This window comes from Gymnogyps californianus, chromosome 3 (genome assembly GCF_018139145.2).
Source record: "Gymnogyps californianus isolate 813 chromosome 3, ASM1813914v2, whole genome shotgun sequence".
Lineage (NCBI taxonomy): Eukaryota > Metazoa > Chordata > Aves > Accipitriformes > Cathartidae > Gymnogyps > Gymnogyps californianus.
Genome location: NC_059473.1, coordinates 12,549,777 through 12,564,505, shown reverse-complemented (window position 1 = coordinate 12,564,505; position 14,729 = coordinate 12,549,777). Strand labels below are relative to the sequence as shown.

General features: G+C 35.9%; 1 protein-coding gene across 4 annotated transcripts in view; it reads right to left on the bottom strand.

Moving 5' to 3' along the window:
• Positions 1-14,729, bottom strand: part of GPCPD1 (glycerophosphocholine phosphodiesterase 1) — a 51,842-nt gene that overhangs the window by 22,535 nt on the left and 14,578 nt on the right. For all 4 annotated transcript variants that reach the window (XM_050895182.1, XM_050895186.1, XM_050895184.1 and 1 more), the window contains 6 exons: positions 14,304-14,388; positions 13,342-13,426; positions 6,777-6,852; positions 4,924-4,965; positions 3,509-3,632; positions 548-794 (listed from right to left, as the gene is read on the bottom strand). In XM_050895182.1, the coding sequence (XP_050751139.1) occupies positions 548-794; positions 3,509-3,632; positions 4,924-4,965; positions 6,777-6,852; positions 13,342-13,426; positions 14,304-14,388 (659 nt within the window). The remainder of the gene's footprint in view (positions 1-547; positions 795-3,508; positions 3,633-4,923; positions 4,966-6,776; positions 6,853-13,341; positions 13,427-14,303; positions 14,389-14,729) is intronic.

The window sequence follows — 14,729 nt, the reverse complement described above, 5'->3', positions numbered from 1 at the left end:
TGAAGAGACAAAAGTTGTTTTCTTTTAAAAAGGACTTTGAATATTAAGATCTTTCAGGGGAAAAAATAGAGCGTAAAACAACAGATGTAGTGAGAATCTGCAAATATCCAGTTTTAATTTGCACTAGTTAGTTCAGAGAAATCTCTTTTGTTTATAACTTTAAAAGTAAGATCAAATAATTGTAATGTAACTAGTTCATATACACATTGCGCAGGTTCAAGAAAGATAAGCAAAACTGAGCTCTGGTAAAGGATAAAAACCAAGCCAACCTAACTATATGCAGTACTTCACACTAGGATTTGAGTCTAATTTGTTCTGACTTCTAAATAAGCAGAAACTGCAAAACTTTCTGTGCCATATCGAGAAGACTCACAAAACCTTTCTGCAAAATAGGGTAGTAGCCAATAGGCTCATAACTTGTTTGCACAAGTCCAAAAGATCAAGAATATCAGGCAGTAGCCCTATCTTAACAGTGAAATCTTCATGGTAATTGACTCTAAGTCCCAAAGGCAGACTGGAGTTGCTTCTTAGTGGTAAAGAGACATACCTCAAAAAAATCAAAGATTAATTCCAAGTTATCAGGCTCCATGGTTTGTATTGTGTATTCTATCCATCGGTCTGGCTGCAAAGCGTAACCACAGTCTGGTTGAGAGTGTCGACATTTATATTCGTTGTTACTTATTAAGGAGAACTCCACAGTGTTTGCCATTTTCTGAGGGACAGTAGGGGATGTTTTCTCTTGGCCCTCTTCATCATCCTCATCTTCCTCTAGGCCTTCTAGAGTCAATTTTACTCTACTCAACCAGAAATACAAAACAAATGGTTAAGTCACAGGAGTGTCTTTGGAAACACTGAAGACTTAGAAAGAAGTATGAGCTTCTGCTCAAGCAACACAAGAATTCTTCTCAACACCACCACCTACAGGACACCACTGTACACAGTGAGCCCTCACAAGAGTCAGAGTTTGCAGCTGTTGTCTAAATGTTAGTCAGATTTAAGTGCTCAAGTCACTTCTAAGACTGGAACTTGGGTAAATGTGAAAATTGTACTAGTGATCTGAGAAGCAGCAGTCCACCAAACTAACGATTTGGGCTGCCAAACAGACAGCCTTTCTCCACAGACTGATACCCACAATGCTGAAAGGCTAATAAAAAGCACTGAAAATAACAGTAATCATCAAGATCAATACCTGAATATTGGTGGCTGCTGCTAAGCGCACACACGCAACTTTAAGTCTCTCTGAACACTGATAAGGCAGGTAAGTGTATTCTGTTAGACAAACAACATAGTCTGAAGTAATTAGTAAATACCTTGAGAAATCCTAAATGATAGTTTAAAAGTAAACTGAATGCAATTTCTGAAAAATCCTGGACTGAGAAGAATAAGCCTCACGAAGACTCAGAATTCATTATTATACAGATCACACGTTCCACACAGAGTGAATTACGCCAGTGATGGAAGCATATATGAGTAATCCAAATCCCTTTCTGAATCATCTAAGCAGCAGATGGGATAGAGAGTTATCATTTAGTTAGATGCCAATTCACTATTAAAACTGAAGTCGTATCTCAAAGAAATAACTACAATCATATAAATCCTTTACACTAAGTCCACATTCTTAATACCCTCATAAAAAAAAAGAAGTCACAACACAGATGCTCCACAAACTTGAAAAATAACACTGCCATAGCAAGTGACAGTAACAAAAACCACCTGGGCAGATCTAACATTTTAGGCAGAATGTAGAAAACAGTATCTAGTGAACACATCTAGCTTATCAAGTTTGGATTTCAACCATCTAATTTAGACAAGGATCAGGCTTCTCTCTACCTGCTATAACACACAAGGAAAAAAAAAAAAAAAAAAAATCGCAAAGCTCTAGAGAACAGGACAGGACATAAGCATTAATTCTCACTGCAGAATGTTGTATTAAATAAACTTTCCCCTCATCGGGGCGGGGGGCACGTGGAGGGGGAATAAAAATTTTAAAATAAAAAAATCAAGTGTCAGACCATCAAAATAAGGCACACAGTACAGAAGTAACTCCCAGGTTAACTGAGTGATCTGTAAATCACTTTGATAGCGGTGTGCTGGAAGTTGCTCATACGTTACAAGCTCAAAATCTGATTTCTAGCAGTTAGATACAAAATTGTTCGGATTTTTTTTTTTTTTAAATGTTTTCCATTAAATAAAACAGGGAACCACAATCCTTTCCAAACAAGAAGATGTGTTGTATGCAAGATTAGGACTGGAAGAAACACTGTTAGTCTATCAAAGGATCTGAGCACTCCTGCTCCCCTCTTTACCATTGGTAAGAGTAACACACAGCTAACATACTACCTAAAAACATACTACCTAAAAATTGCTGTTGTGAAAAAGCACTTTTGCTGAGGATTGTTAGTAGTAACAATCATCATGCATTCAGAGGCTCTAGTTAAGGAGGAGAGGTTTTTATACGTCAACTCTTACCACCCACCCACCCCCCCCCCAAAAAAAAAAAAGACTGAAAGATGCAGAAAACAAGCCTACACCACACAGTACAATGATACATGCTGAGATAAAGTTTGGCAACCACAGAGCTCCAAAAAAAAAAATGCAGGCAGGAAGGAAAGGGGCAGGGGGCAGGGAAGAGAGAGCAAGATCCCAGAAATTCAAGAGGGGAAGGTGATCAAACACTCGGGGCAATAGCGCAGTCCTCAAAACATCAAGACTAAGATACACAGTTCTGTCAGTCAACTGTACAGTTATAACAATGCTTGTTTTTTGAGACACCGCTGCAATAAAAACATTAAACTGATCTAAATAGTAACAGAAGTGATTAGAGAATGCTATTATCTCCACCATCCATGTTGACTGGAAATCTGTAAGTGGAGAACTAACCATGTATTAAATGGAAAGGGCTGTTTACTTTGGTAAGGAGAAAAAGTAGTAAGCAACAAAAAACCTAGAAGCCTTCTCCCTTTCCTTTCCCCCAACTTCCATTCTGCTCTTTTCAACAAGTTAAAAAAAAAAAGAACAAAGAAAACTCTCTGAACATAACAGCAGAGAACTACTTAAGAACATGACAATTCCAGCCAAGAAGCAGGAAACACCAAGGCAAGCATGGAATAGGTATTTGTGAAAGACACCTGTTACCTACTGCTTAACTTGTGCTATCACATCTGCTTTATACATATTTAATAGCTTAATAACTATCAGAAAGGCAAGAGCTGAAAAGTATTAAGTCAGCAGTGAAACTAGAATATTTCTGTTTGACTTCCTTTGTTGAAACAGAAGAAACTCTTGACACTACATTAATAATAAAATGAGGTAACTGAAACATACCACTGATTTAATGCTATCACCATATTTTTACAAAGTGCTTAAATACTTGGAAATTGACCTGATAGTACACTCCTATTAGCAACCCAAAATTAGTTTAAAGGCTATGTTAATTAAGTAAAAAAGAATCACTAGTATTGACAATTAACATGAAATAAATTGCAAACTGAGATAAGCAGGCTCTTACCTAAACCTTGATGTTTTAAATTTCTTCTTAGATATCACTACAGGTGGTTTCTCAGAATAATGCAGACGTAATCTTATTTCTGTTTGACATGTCAGCCACCCAGCATCCACAGTTTCAATACCATCTATCAAAAATTAAACAAAGAGTAGAAGACACTTTAATAAGTTATTTTAGGGAGATCTAGACAGTTTAATATACAAAAATACAAATACAGTTCCTCTGACACCATCTTCCAGACAATCCTCCTTATCACCAGCCTTATTCAATAGTATTTCCAGAGCAATTGTTGAGTGCATCCTTTCACCTGTCTTTTCTGAACTACCCAGAACAGACAACAGATACTGCAGTTGTTTGCTGGCTTTTAAGGGGATTAAATAGGAACAACAATCCTTGCCAACTTCACATGTAAACTGTCTGCAGGAGAGCACTAAGTATTCCAGTGTTAATTTTATTTATGGTATCAAGGGCTAAGTTAAGTCTTCAAAGGTAGACATAACATTCCCTTGTCCTGAGATCTCTCAATACATGGAATAACACTGACAGAAACTCTCAAGATTCATATGCAACTTGAGACTCCCTGTTTCTATTGAGATACAGGTGTCAAAATAGTTCATCATAATCAATGCCAGTAAAGCAATGTAAGTCTGCAGGACAGGATATAGCAACAGATATGATGGGGAAACAAAGCATGGAGGAGAATTCTCAACCTCACCATCAGAACAAGGAAAGCCTACAAGCAGGATGGCCAGAAAGCACAAGCTGCCAGACCAGGTGCTGAAGCAGACCCCACAGTTTTGAAGAGTTCGTAGCAAAACGTATCATTCGATGAGGATATGAAGAAAAATGAAAAAGCTTTAAGACGATATGTACAAGACATGACAAAAAATTACCTTAGGTGCCACAGGATCGAGCATTAAGTGAAAGGTGGGTTAGAACTGCCAAAAGTGAGACATATACACGCAGAACATCATGAACTTTGAGCTTATGAAAGGTTTTGGCAGCTATGTGCCTAACTGAAGAGGCAGATTGTGTACATTTAGTACAAGTGATAATATTTTTCGAGGCACAAAGGGTTTTTTCTAAGGCTAGGTTTTAAGAGAAATCTAACAGTCTATTCTGTATTTCCAAAATTACATGCTCATGACCTAAAGTTCACAAATTTCAACCTTTAACACCAGCACACTAACAATATTTCAACTCTTCCTAGCAGTCTCTTATTAACATTAGAAAGGATTACAGCCTGAGTATGAATTCACAAATGCTGGATACAATAATAACCGTATAAGCAGAGAAAACAATTGCTTACAGGCAATTCCTGTCAAAACTTATTATTTCAAATATTTTTCAACTACAACACTTAATCTTGTTAAAATTAAATATGTCATAAAGAGTAAAGGTCAATATATCTCACTTACTACGGATTCCAAAGTATCCATCGTCAATAGTAATTTCATTTTCTAGAATTAAAAGGAGGGGAAAAGAATGAAAGAAACTCATTAGTATTCACATAAAGAATCATTGCCAAGTTAAATTAATTCTACTTTCCACTTCACTTCTAAAAAGCATATCTAATAAAAAAGTAGGAAAACTGGAACAAAGAATAAGCATGTTTATTGCAACCTTCTATAAAGCTTTTTCCCAATTTATGCTTTTTCTTAGTTTCTGCAAGAAAAACCAATCAACACACAAAATGCCATAAGATGTTTTACCTAAAGTAATCTGAGCCGAGAAAAGCAAGAAGGTTGCATAATTTCCTAGTTTGCTGAAGTATTTTGCTGATAATATCTACATCCTAGCAGAATCTAAGATGCTTTTCTTGTCAGTGTCAAAGACATTAAAGTTTCTTGCAAACATACAAGAAAGCTGTCCTCCTGCACATTTATAGTTAAAGCTTCTAAACCAAGTTAGTCACAATTAAAATGCTTATTCTGCCCATGTGACAGAAACCAACCTAGGATGAAATATTCAAAACACTCATTTCACACTTACTTTTATCCTTACCCTCTTGCAAGTTTTAATAACTGAAATCTTAAGGCACTAAGTAAATTCACCAGCATTAACAGAACTCCAGTAGTCTAAACAAACTATACGTTTCTCAAAACATAAATCTTAACAAAATTTTGTCTCTACAACCATTAATCCCATTTTTTTTATAAGAAGAATCATGGGCCTGCCCTCAATTTTTAATAACCACAGGCAACAATTTAGGATCATAATGACCTAGTGCTAACATCCTGGGTTTGCTGCGTTTTCTTAAAGGCTGCTTATGAAGCACTGAGTATTACTTGGGGGGGGGGAATCCTAACTGTTTGGAATGAAGTTATCCAAATTTAAAGATAAAGTCGAGACCCTAAGAAAGGCTAGGCTGCTTCCCTAATCAGTTACTGACAAATACAGAAACATAATCTTGTTACAGGAACAGAAACACAACTAATTCAATTGAAATTTAAAAAAAAAAAAAGGGGGGGGAACCATGATCATGGTGCTATTCATGAATAACAAACAGTTTCTTTAATACCAGCTTCTTTCTAAAAGATATTTTTTCAATGTATCAGAAGGTATTTAATAGATGTGAATTCCTAAGTGTGGAGGAAATAACATTTTTCATATCCTAGAAAAGACAGCGCATAAAACATGCCATCCCACAGCAGCATAAGAGATCTAAATTACAAGCTACATTCAAAGGTTATTTCAGTCACTCTTAAAAAACAAACTTTCTCCCTTTTCAGAAAAGCATTAGGAACTTGTATGCAAGTCTGCATGCCACCTTTTCTTCTAGCAAAACAAATTCCTGCTAATTGCCAGATAAATAAGCTCATTCATGTTTCTATTTGCATTAATCCATTTACTTAAAGAAGTCTAATTAAGAATTTTTGCTTTAAAGTTTTACTAATGAAATAGTAAATAAAACAGCAGTGACTTCACACCCTCCCCCTCCCCACATTTTCTCTGAAAAAATAATATGGATCCTTAGTCTCAAAGAATTAAACTTACAGAAAATTATTACAATTCCAAATTAATAAAAAAACAACCCACATAATCTTAAGGATGGCAGCAAAGAATTTCACATCCACTCCATTTTTAAGCCACTTATTTATATATATTTTTTGAGAGTAAGGCCCATGTTGTGCAAAGAAAAAGTTTTACCTCCAACACATTAATAAATTTAAGTATCTTAAAACTATAGTTACCAATCCCTCTAAACCAATGTGCAGCATATTAGCAATCTTATGCATATGCCTCAAACAGATGCAGTTGATGCCCATACCTAAAGGGGTAATTGATCGTGGTTGTAGATGAGTCTCCCACATGTGAACTATGACTTCGCAGGGACCATCGATAGTCTGTAATTTAAAAGTTAAATGTCTGCAATAATTTCTTTTGTTATATCTGATTTTCTACCCATGTAGCTGTTTGGGATGGTTGTGAACTAAACTTACAGATTTAAGGAAGAAAAAGAAGAAGAAGAAAGAGAGGGGGACAGAGAGAGAGAATGAGAAAGAAAGAAAACAGATCAGGCTTGTTTCTTACCCCTGCAACTGCTGATGACGCTATCTGATGCGTCGGGTATACATATGACCAAACTTGTGACAAAGTCTGACAGGGTGGAGAAGTTACACGGAATGATTACATCTTTACTGCTTACAGCTACTCCACTGGACTACTTTAGTTTCCTTCTGATATAAAAAACCAAAGTGTCTCTGAACTCATTAAGTGTGCTTGCTTTTTTCTTAAGATACTACAGCAACAATTTATGAAAAAACATATCCTGCATCTCTAATTCCAAACAGCACTCAGCATCTACTCATGCAGTTAAACAGTTGCAGTGGTGGGTTCTCCCTCAAAATTTACTTGACTAATTCAAAGGCTATAAAATACAGTTATTTTTGTTGTGGTACAGAAGAGCAAATTATTTATCATCTAATTAAAACATAAATACTTGGAATTTTGCTGCCTCAGAAGGAAAAAGACACTGATACAATCCAATCAGCCAGCAGTGAAACTCCTGCAGTCTATTCCATTTGGAGCAGGATAAATTAGATTCTTTGACCAAAAAAAAATTACTGTCCCTCAAAAGACTACGTTTGTTGACAAACATAGCCAAGACTCAGATTGACAATCAGAACAGTAACTCAATCTCTTCTTTCAGAAAAATTTAGGTTTGAAATAGCTTTCTAGGTTAAAGCTTTTAGGTAACCACTGGCTAACAACAGAAAGAACATGCCTGATTCCCAGCTCAGTCACCCTAAGTTTCCCTTAACATTGCGTGGTTGTTACTCTCAGTCACAAGAACCACTGTCAAACAGCTGCAGAGTTTGTCATTTTGGTGATTTGGGCCTAAGTAACTCTTATTTCCAAAAAGACTTGCTACTATTGCCAAAGTCATATAAGCTTCAATGCCAACTTGACCCGGTACTTCAGGCTCTTGTTTAAATAGATTTCAGATCAACAGGGACACGCAGACAAGCTTCAAACTCAGCAGTACAATTACACAGTACCATAATGCTTTGTTATTTTACAGCTCACTGCATAAATTCTTTAGCAGCAGATGGGATTTCTTGACATATATCAAATACGTTTAATCTACTATGGTTTTGAATGAGTTAACAGCAAATGCCAAATATTTAAAAAGCGCTCAATAAGACAGGTTTGCTCTGTGAGTCTTAGCTAAAAGCAATTTCAACGAATTCAGAGGCATCTATACTTAAGGGTCGTGTCAGAATAAAATACATATGCTTAAAGTTATGTTTTAAAGATAGAATGCGTGTAAATACAAACAAAATAAGATTATACTATTGTTTTCAGCTTATTCCTGTTATAGGGCAGTTTTAATTCCCATCTTCTCACTGCTGCCACAACGATCACTCTTACGGACTTCTAGAACAGTAAATAATGAGAAGTTTCTTCCCCCTTCTTTCACAGCAGATCCACACTTGCATGTCACAATCTCAGTTTCCAAAGCTGAAACCTGTGTTTGCCAGCAGGGAGGCTATCATTTCCTAACACTATGCAGGCCTGCAAGCTCTCCAACAGTGACTCCCATGAACACATACAGAACTTGTAGCTTGTGAACCTGGGGAATGCAAGTCTGTCCTAACATGGATTAAGCTGTTTTCTTCAAAAGGTAAGCAAAGGTTTTTCCTTGTAGAAACCCCCAACATATTGTATTAAAATACCAATACCAGTTTATTTCTTACAGTACTGTAATTGCACATTTTAATTTTAGGTTCTAAAATTATGAATGAAAATTTGAGTAACATTATCCCAACAACAAGTACAACATGCTGGACACATTCAGCAAAATTTCATCCCCTGAAAGGAATACAGTGGGCTGATTATGCATTTAATCCCAGGAACCCTCACTTTCCATACTAAGAAAAGCCAAGCAAAGCTACCTGGAAAAAGAGGGCAATGGATTAGAGAACAGGCACAGACATGACTGAGAGCCCTCTCACAATCCCTGCTCAGACCATCTTTGTGTTTATAGGCATTTAAATAATGTTTTAATTACATGTAACAGAAGCCATTGGTACAATGAGGTTAAAATACTGATGTAACTTCAGTGGCATATACTGACCACATTTGAGCAACAGCCCTACTGGTTCAGTCTGTAGCAGAAGTAAATGATGTGTCATCAATATTCATAGTATGGTAACATTACCTAAAAAAATCAGCCTCTGCTAGGACAGTCTTAAAAGGGCACCTATCCAAATGTCACATCAAGCATCCCAGTGGGCAGTACACTGAGATTATAGTTAAGTGGCACTGTATGGCATGGATCCCACTAACACACAGAACTTTTTTTTTTTAAAGCAAATACATAAAAATGATGTTGCTTGATTTGTATTTAGCTGAACATCTGATGCAATTTTAAAGTTCTTAAAGGATATTCAAGAATTTTCTCTAAAAAAATCAAGTCCTCTTACATTGTCAGAAGCTGGGGGATCCCCCAGTAGTCATTAGACACTTTTGAAATTAAGGGTAAAATGCCTATGCAGCATAATGTTCCAGGGGTTCAAAGCAGTCTGATGCACAATCTGCATGAAGTGCTTGGGTGCTTACTACAATTAAAAAATGAAAGCACTTCCATGGATGTTTAAATGATGATTTAGGAGGTCAGTTCCAAACTTCCTGATCCAAGGCAACATAACAGAGTAGGCATCGGGGGGGGGAGGAGAAGATCTTAAAAACACTACACATAACCACTTTTATCCAACTGCACTTTACTTCTCAAAACTATGTTCCAACAATATTAATCTACTTCAAGAACACGAAACAGCTAAATGAATTAGACTTAACTGCTGATGCTGGATTTCTGACAAAAATCTCTCTGGATTTCTGTACCATGTAAGAGACAATAATTAAGCACAAAACCAAACAATCAACCAAAGCCATTCAGCCATCATAACTAACTTTGCAAGGCAACAGCACATATAAGTCACCTACCAGGAAGTCCTTGGCTAAATAGAGATTTTATAGCTCTAGTATTTCCGTAACAGATTAACACGCAATCTGCTATGTCAGCGCAGTCACAGCAGAGGTGTTCCTTTGTTTTTATCACATTAACCATGGGTTATTAGTCTAGCAAAAGCTTTTCTAAGGCATTCCGATATTAAAGAAATTACTGAGTCTAGACCTAAGTTTCACCTTTATTACTATATTCCAGGCACTAAATGGATTTATTTACATTTCAGAAAAGTAAATTTAAGTCTCATGTGAAACCTCTATAATTAAGCAATATTCTTACAAGCGTGAAAAATGTTCACCAATCCAGTTTTGAAAGTCCTGCTACGTGCACGGATAGCTTAGTTATTTCACACTTCCCTTGAAAGAAATAACCCTAAACTTGCATGCTTATTTACTGTTGGAAAAACAAATATAGAACATAGCTTAACAGAATAAGGTACGTATTTACCTTACTAACGTTTTCAAATATGCATCATGCAAAAAATACATAGAAAAATGTTCTCCTAAAACATGAGACATACAGAAGACTTAAATTCCAGAGAAGGGGGTGTTGTCCCTCCCCAAACAAACAGAAGGTATGTGTAGAATAAAACATGGGAAGATCCTCACAGTAAGGTAATGGGTACCAGACTATGTTTAAGAAAAGAACAAACCTCAAGCAAAATAGTTTGAATTACTGTCTTATTTAATCAAGCGTATGCATTTACTTTTCTTTTAAAATGCTTAAGATAACTCTTATGTTATCATTAAAATGTTCACAACATAGAAAAAGCTCTTGATATGCAGGAGCCAAGACTTGCACCAATTTTATAGTAAAATGTTCTTTGTATAGACATTCATTTATTTGTATTCCTATAAAAATTCTATAAGTTTCGATATATTAAGTATGAAAAAAATACACTCTATTTACACAGCCACAATCATGTTAACACCAAAATGCTTCCGTGCAAACAAACCAAACTGCCCATGACATCGTAGTATCCTTCAAGCAAAATAATTTAACAGAGATCAAATGATGACTTACTTTTAAAGGGAGGTGAGAAAAATACTTTCCTATTTGGTTTTTTTTTTTTCCAAAATGTGAATTATTTTATCTATTTTCACACCTAGTCTGTAGCAATATTTTGGATAATGAGAACTACTGTGTAAACATGTATCACCCCCAGCTTTGCCACCATGTCCATCTCAAGCATCTTCAAAGATGCAGTTGATATAGAAAGGAAGGGAACAGTAACTTCAGCTGGATCTGTCTTCAGCATGATTTACTCAATTATGTGGTATCAAATTCATATATTCAGACTTTAACATATATTTAAGACTACACATGTATTTAAGTTATCTTACTACAGACCATGACACACAAAATTGTGCTGATATAAAAAGTTAACAGTGTCTGAGGGGTCGTATGTCGCAAGTCTATCAAATTAAGAAGATTAATCACATGCAATGTCTAACGCAAAAAATTACGAAAATAAAAATATTCAGAATAATTTAACTTAGAAGTATCTTTTCCTTATCAGAGTTGTTAATGCTAGAGTCCTCCACATACTGTCTCGTTTGCACTATACTGTGCATTATATTCCTGCTAGAATGAAGGGATCCTGTTTTTTCTCTGTTCTTCAAAAAAATTTACAAGAGGAGGAAGAAAACATTGTAGCTGGAATTCTTTTCTTCAAAACACTTTGTGTTATAATAAAGTCCTGTGCGCTTAACAGATACAGGCTAGACACTGCTAAGTGGATAACCATGTACCCTGGCAATTCACATACTTTGTTTATAGGGTGGTTTTCTTTTTTCCTCCTTTTTATATACAGTAGCTCTTTATGCTGGTATTCCATAAAATTTATACTTACCTTGGCAGACTCTGCATCACACGGTACATAAAGCGTGCACGATACAGAGCACCTACTTAAAGAAACACACTCACCAATACATATTGTAAACTTTTTCAAGTGTTAAAACAGAAATTGTCTTGTCTATGAGCACACTTTCTGCCAATCTGTTCTCACTAAGCGTGCTTTTTCTAGCGTGCTATTGCTTACATGCTCAACTTATGGGCATTTGCAAAAAAATATGAGAGTCCTATCAGAGCTGCTAGGCTGTAAGAACTGATCTACTTCTGGCCTCAGTTTGACCTCAGAAAAAGACATCTATTATTGGCCTTCCCTTTCTTGCCTCAGAACAACAATTTAAACATCAATTTCAGATTAGACTATTTCACATGCTGTAATGAAAAAACAGAATTGTGTTTCATTTAAAAGTAGTATCCTTCACTGAGATACCTGTCAAATATTTTTTCAATGAAAGAAAGGCTAGTCCAGCTGACAAAAACTTACACACTCTTGACAGTAATTTAAAATATTTAGAAGATATAGACCAGATGATCCTATAACTCCTTTGCACATTTAGCTACAGCCTTCATAATCCCAATTTCAATGAAGAGCTAAAGCCCAAGGTGAACAGCTACATGATATTAATAAAGACAGCAAAAGATAGCTTTAAAATGGGTTACTTCTTACAGTTACTACTTGTTATTAAGAAAAACAGTTAAAGAGTAGCTGCTTATTTTCCCAACTTAGTCCAACTTTTTTCTGGATGCAGTCTCATCCCTAGCCTGAAGAACTTCCCCCTTACCCTAGTATGATTTTTTACAGACCAGTACACTGCCACATACATTCAACTCACATGCAACTATGACATCAATACCTGTAAAAACACATCTGTGTCCGTCTCTTGGGTTTTTCCCCCCCCAAGTCATGCAAATACCTATATACAAACCTAGAGAAAACACTGGGATGCCCCATTCCTTGTTTCACCTTTTCACTCCAAGAGATTAACATATGTTAATTATGCAGCACAAGAGCTAGTTAATACTTCTCATACTTCACCAAAAAATTTGCAGTAATTTTAAAAACTGTAGATTATGCAAATTTAAATACACCTGCTCACACTAACCATTTTTCTCCTGCTATCGCTTGCTTCCATGCTAGAGATCCTTGCCCTGCTGAAGTCCATATTCAATTATAAGTGAAGTTGTTATAGCCCCACTATAACTGAGAACTTCACCATATTGTTTAAGCTTTATAATAATGTCAGGCATTTCACTATCACTGCAATTTTTAAAACACTAACACTGGTAAAAGAGAGAAGACAATTTAACAAAAATAATTAAAGTTAACAGCATCTGATCATGTATTTCCAAAGTGAACTTCTTGTACTTCCACAAGTGTTTCAATGTTTCATATGTTGTAATTTAAGATTTATTTCTAAAATCTCAAGTTTAACTCAGAAAATCCTTTTTACTTCAAATAAGGGAATTTTTTACTAGGGATGAGCCAACTTAAAATAGAGAAGGTTGTACATACCTTAGGTTCTAGGAAGTACCCTTTAAAATACCGATACTGAACAGGAACTCCTCTAGGAAGCTCTACAGTAGCTTTCCATAATTGACTATGGAAAAAAAAAAAAAAACAAACCAGTTTCAAAATACAGCCTAACAGCCACCTCAGACATATGTCTGTCCTAAGTGATATTCTAAAATAAAGTTTAACGTATTGCTGCAAGAAAGGTTTTTACAAGGTAACTTAGCCAAACATGCACAAAGCACAATAAATACTTAGAACTGAAATTGCACTTGCTAATCTACAGATCTGAAGTGCTCTAATGAAGCAAGAATTCTCATCCTCATTTAACAGATGGGGAAAACATGATGAAATAATTCAGGGACTCATCCAAGATCAGACAGCAAGTCACTGACAGAATTATAAATACATCCTGTGAGCCCTGCATCATACAAACAGCGATAGGCAGGGCACCATTTTAAGAAAACACCAAATTCCTCCGCTGCATTTAAACTTTCTTCATGTACACTCATGTTTATATACACACAAACCACTTAAGAGTTTTAATGCAACTCATTTTAAATAATCTTCTCCCCATCTCTTTATAGCCACAATAATAACTTGTATAGGTTAAAAAGAAAGTAAACTCTACAAACATCTCCTATAACTTGCTGTATAGTTATGGGACTGAGAATTATCCATAGCAGTTTCTTATTCAAAATGTCTACAACTAAACTACTGAAATAAGCCAGCCACAATGGTAGAAGCATCATCTGTAACTAGAAAAGCATACCCGAGTTAAACATTTTCTTAGACACATTCCTAAGCATTCAAAACGTTCAAGGGCAACACAAGAAATTCTGGAAAGTTTTACTAACAGTACATGCAGCTCAATGGTTTACAAACTCAAAGCCAGAATACATTTGTTGCTCCAGAACTCCAGCTGCTTCAAAGGGAACAAATAAAAAACAAAAAAACCAACTTACCGATCGTCAGTTTGGAGGACCACTGCAACTTGTGGATTCCAATTTCCCAAAGCACTACAGCTCCCACATATTGCGAAAACCTCTCCTAAAAAAACCCCAAACAAACAGAAAAACCCCACAATCATCATTACTCAAGCCTACGTGGAATTAATAAGTACAGCCTACACGGTCAAACCTTCAAATATTTTAAACATATACACCAGAATCACCCATCTAAACTCCCTCTTTTCGGTTCAGAAAGGAATTTTTCCCCCATCCAAAACTACAACAGCATTTTCTTCACCATCATAAGGATCTCACTGAGAGAGGGACTACTGACAACCCCAGCCCTTAAAAGGACTGGCTTCCAAATCATCCTGCAGTAATACTGTCCAAAAAAATTGCTGGAAATGCAGCAGGCAAATTTTCACTGTAAAATGCTTATTG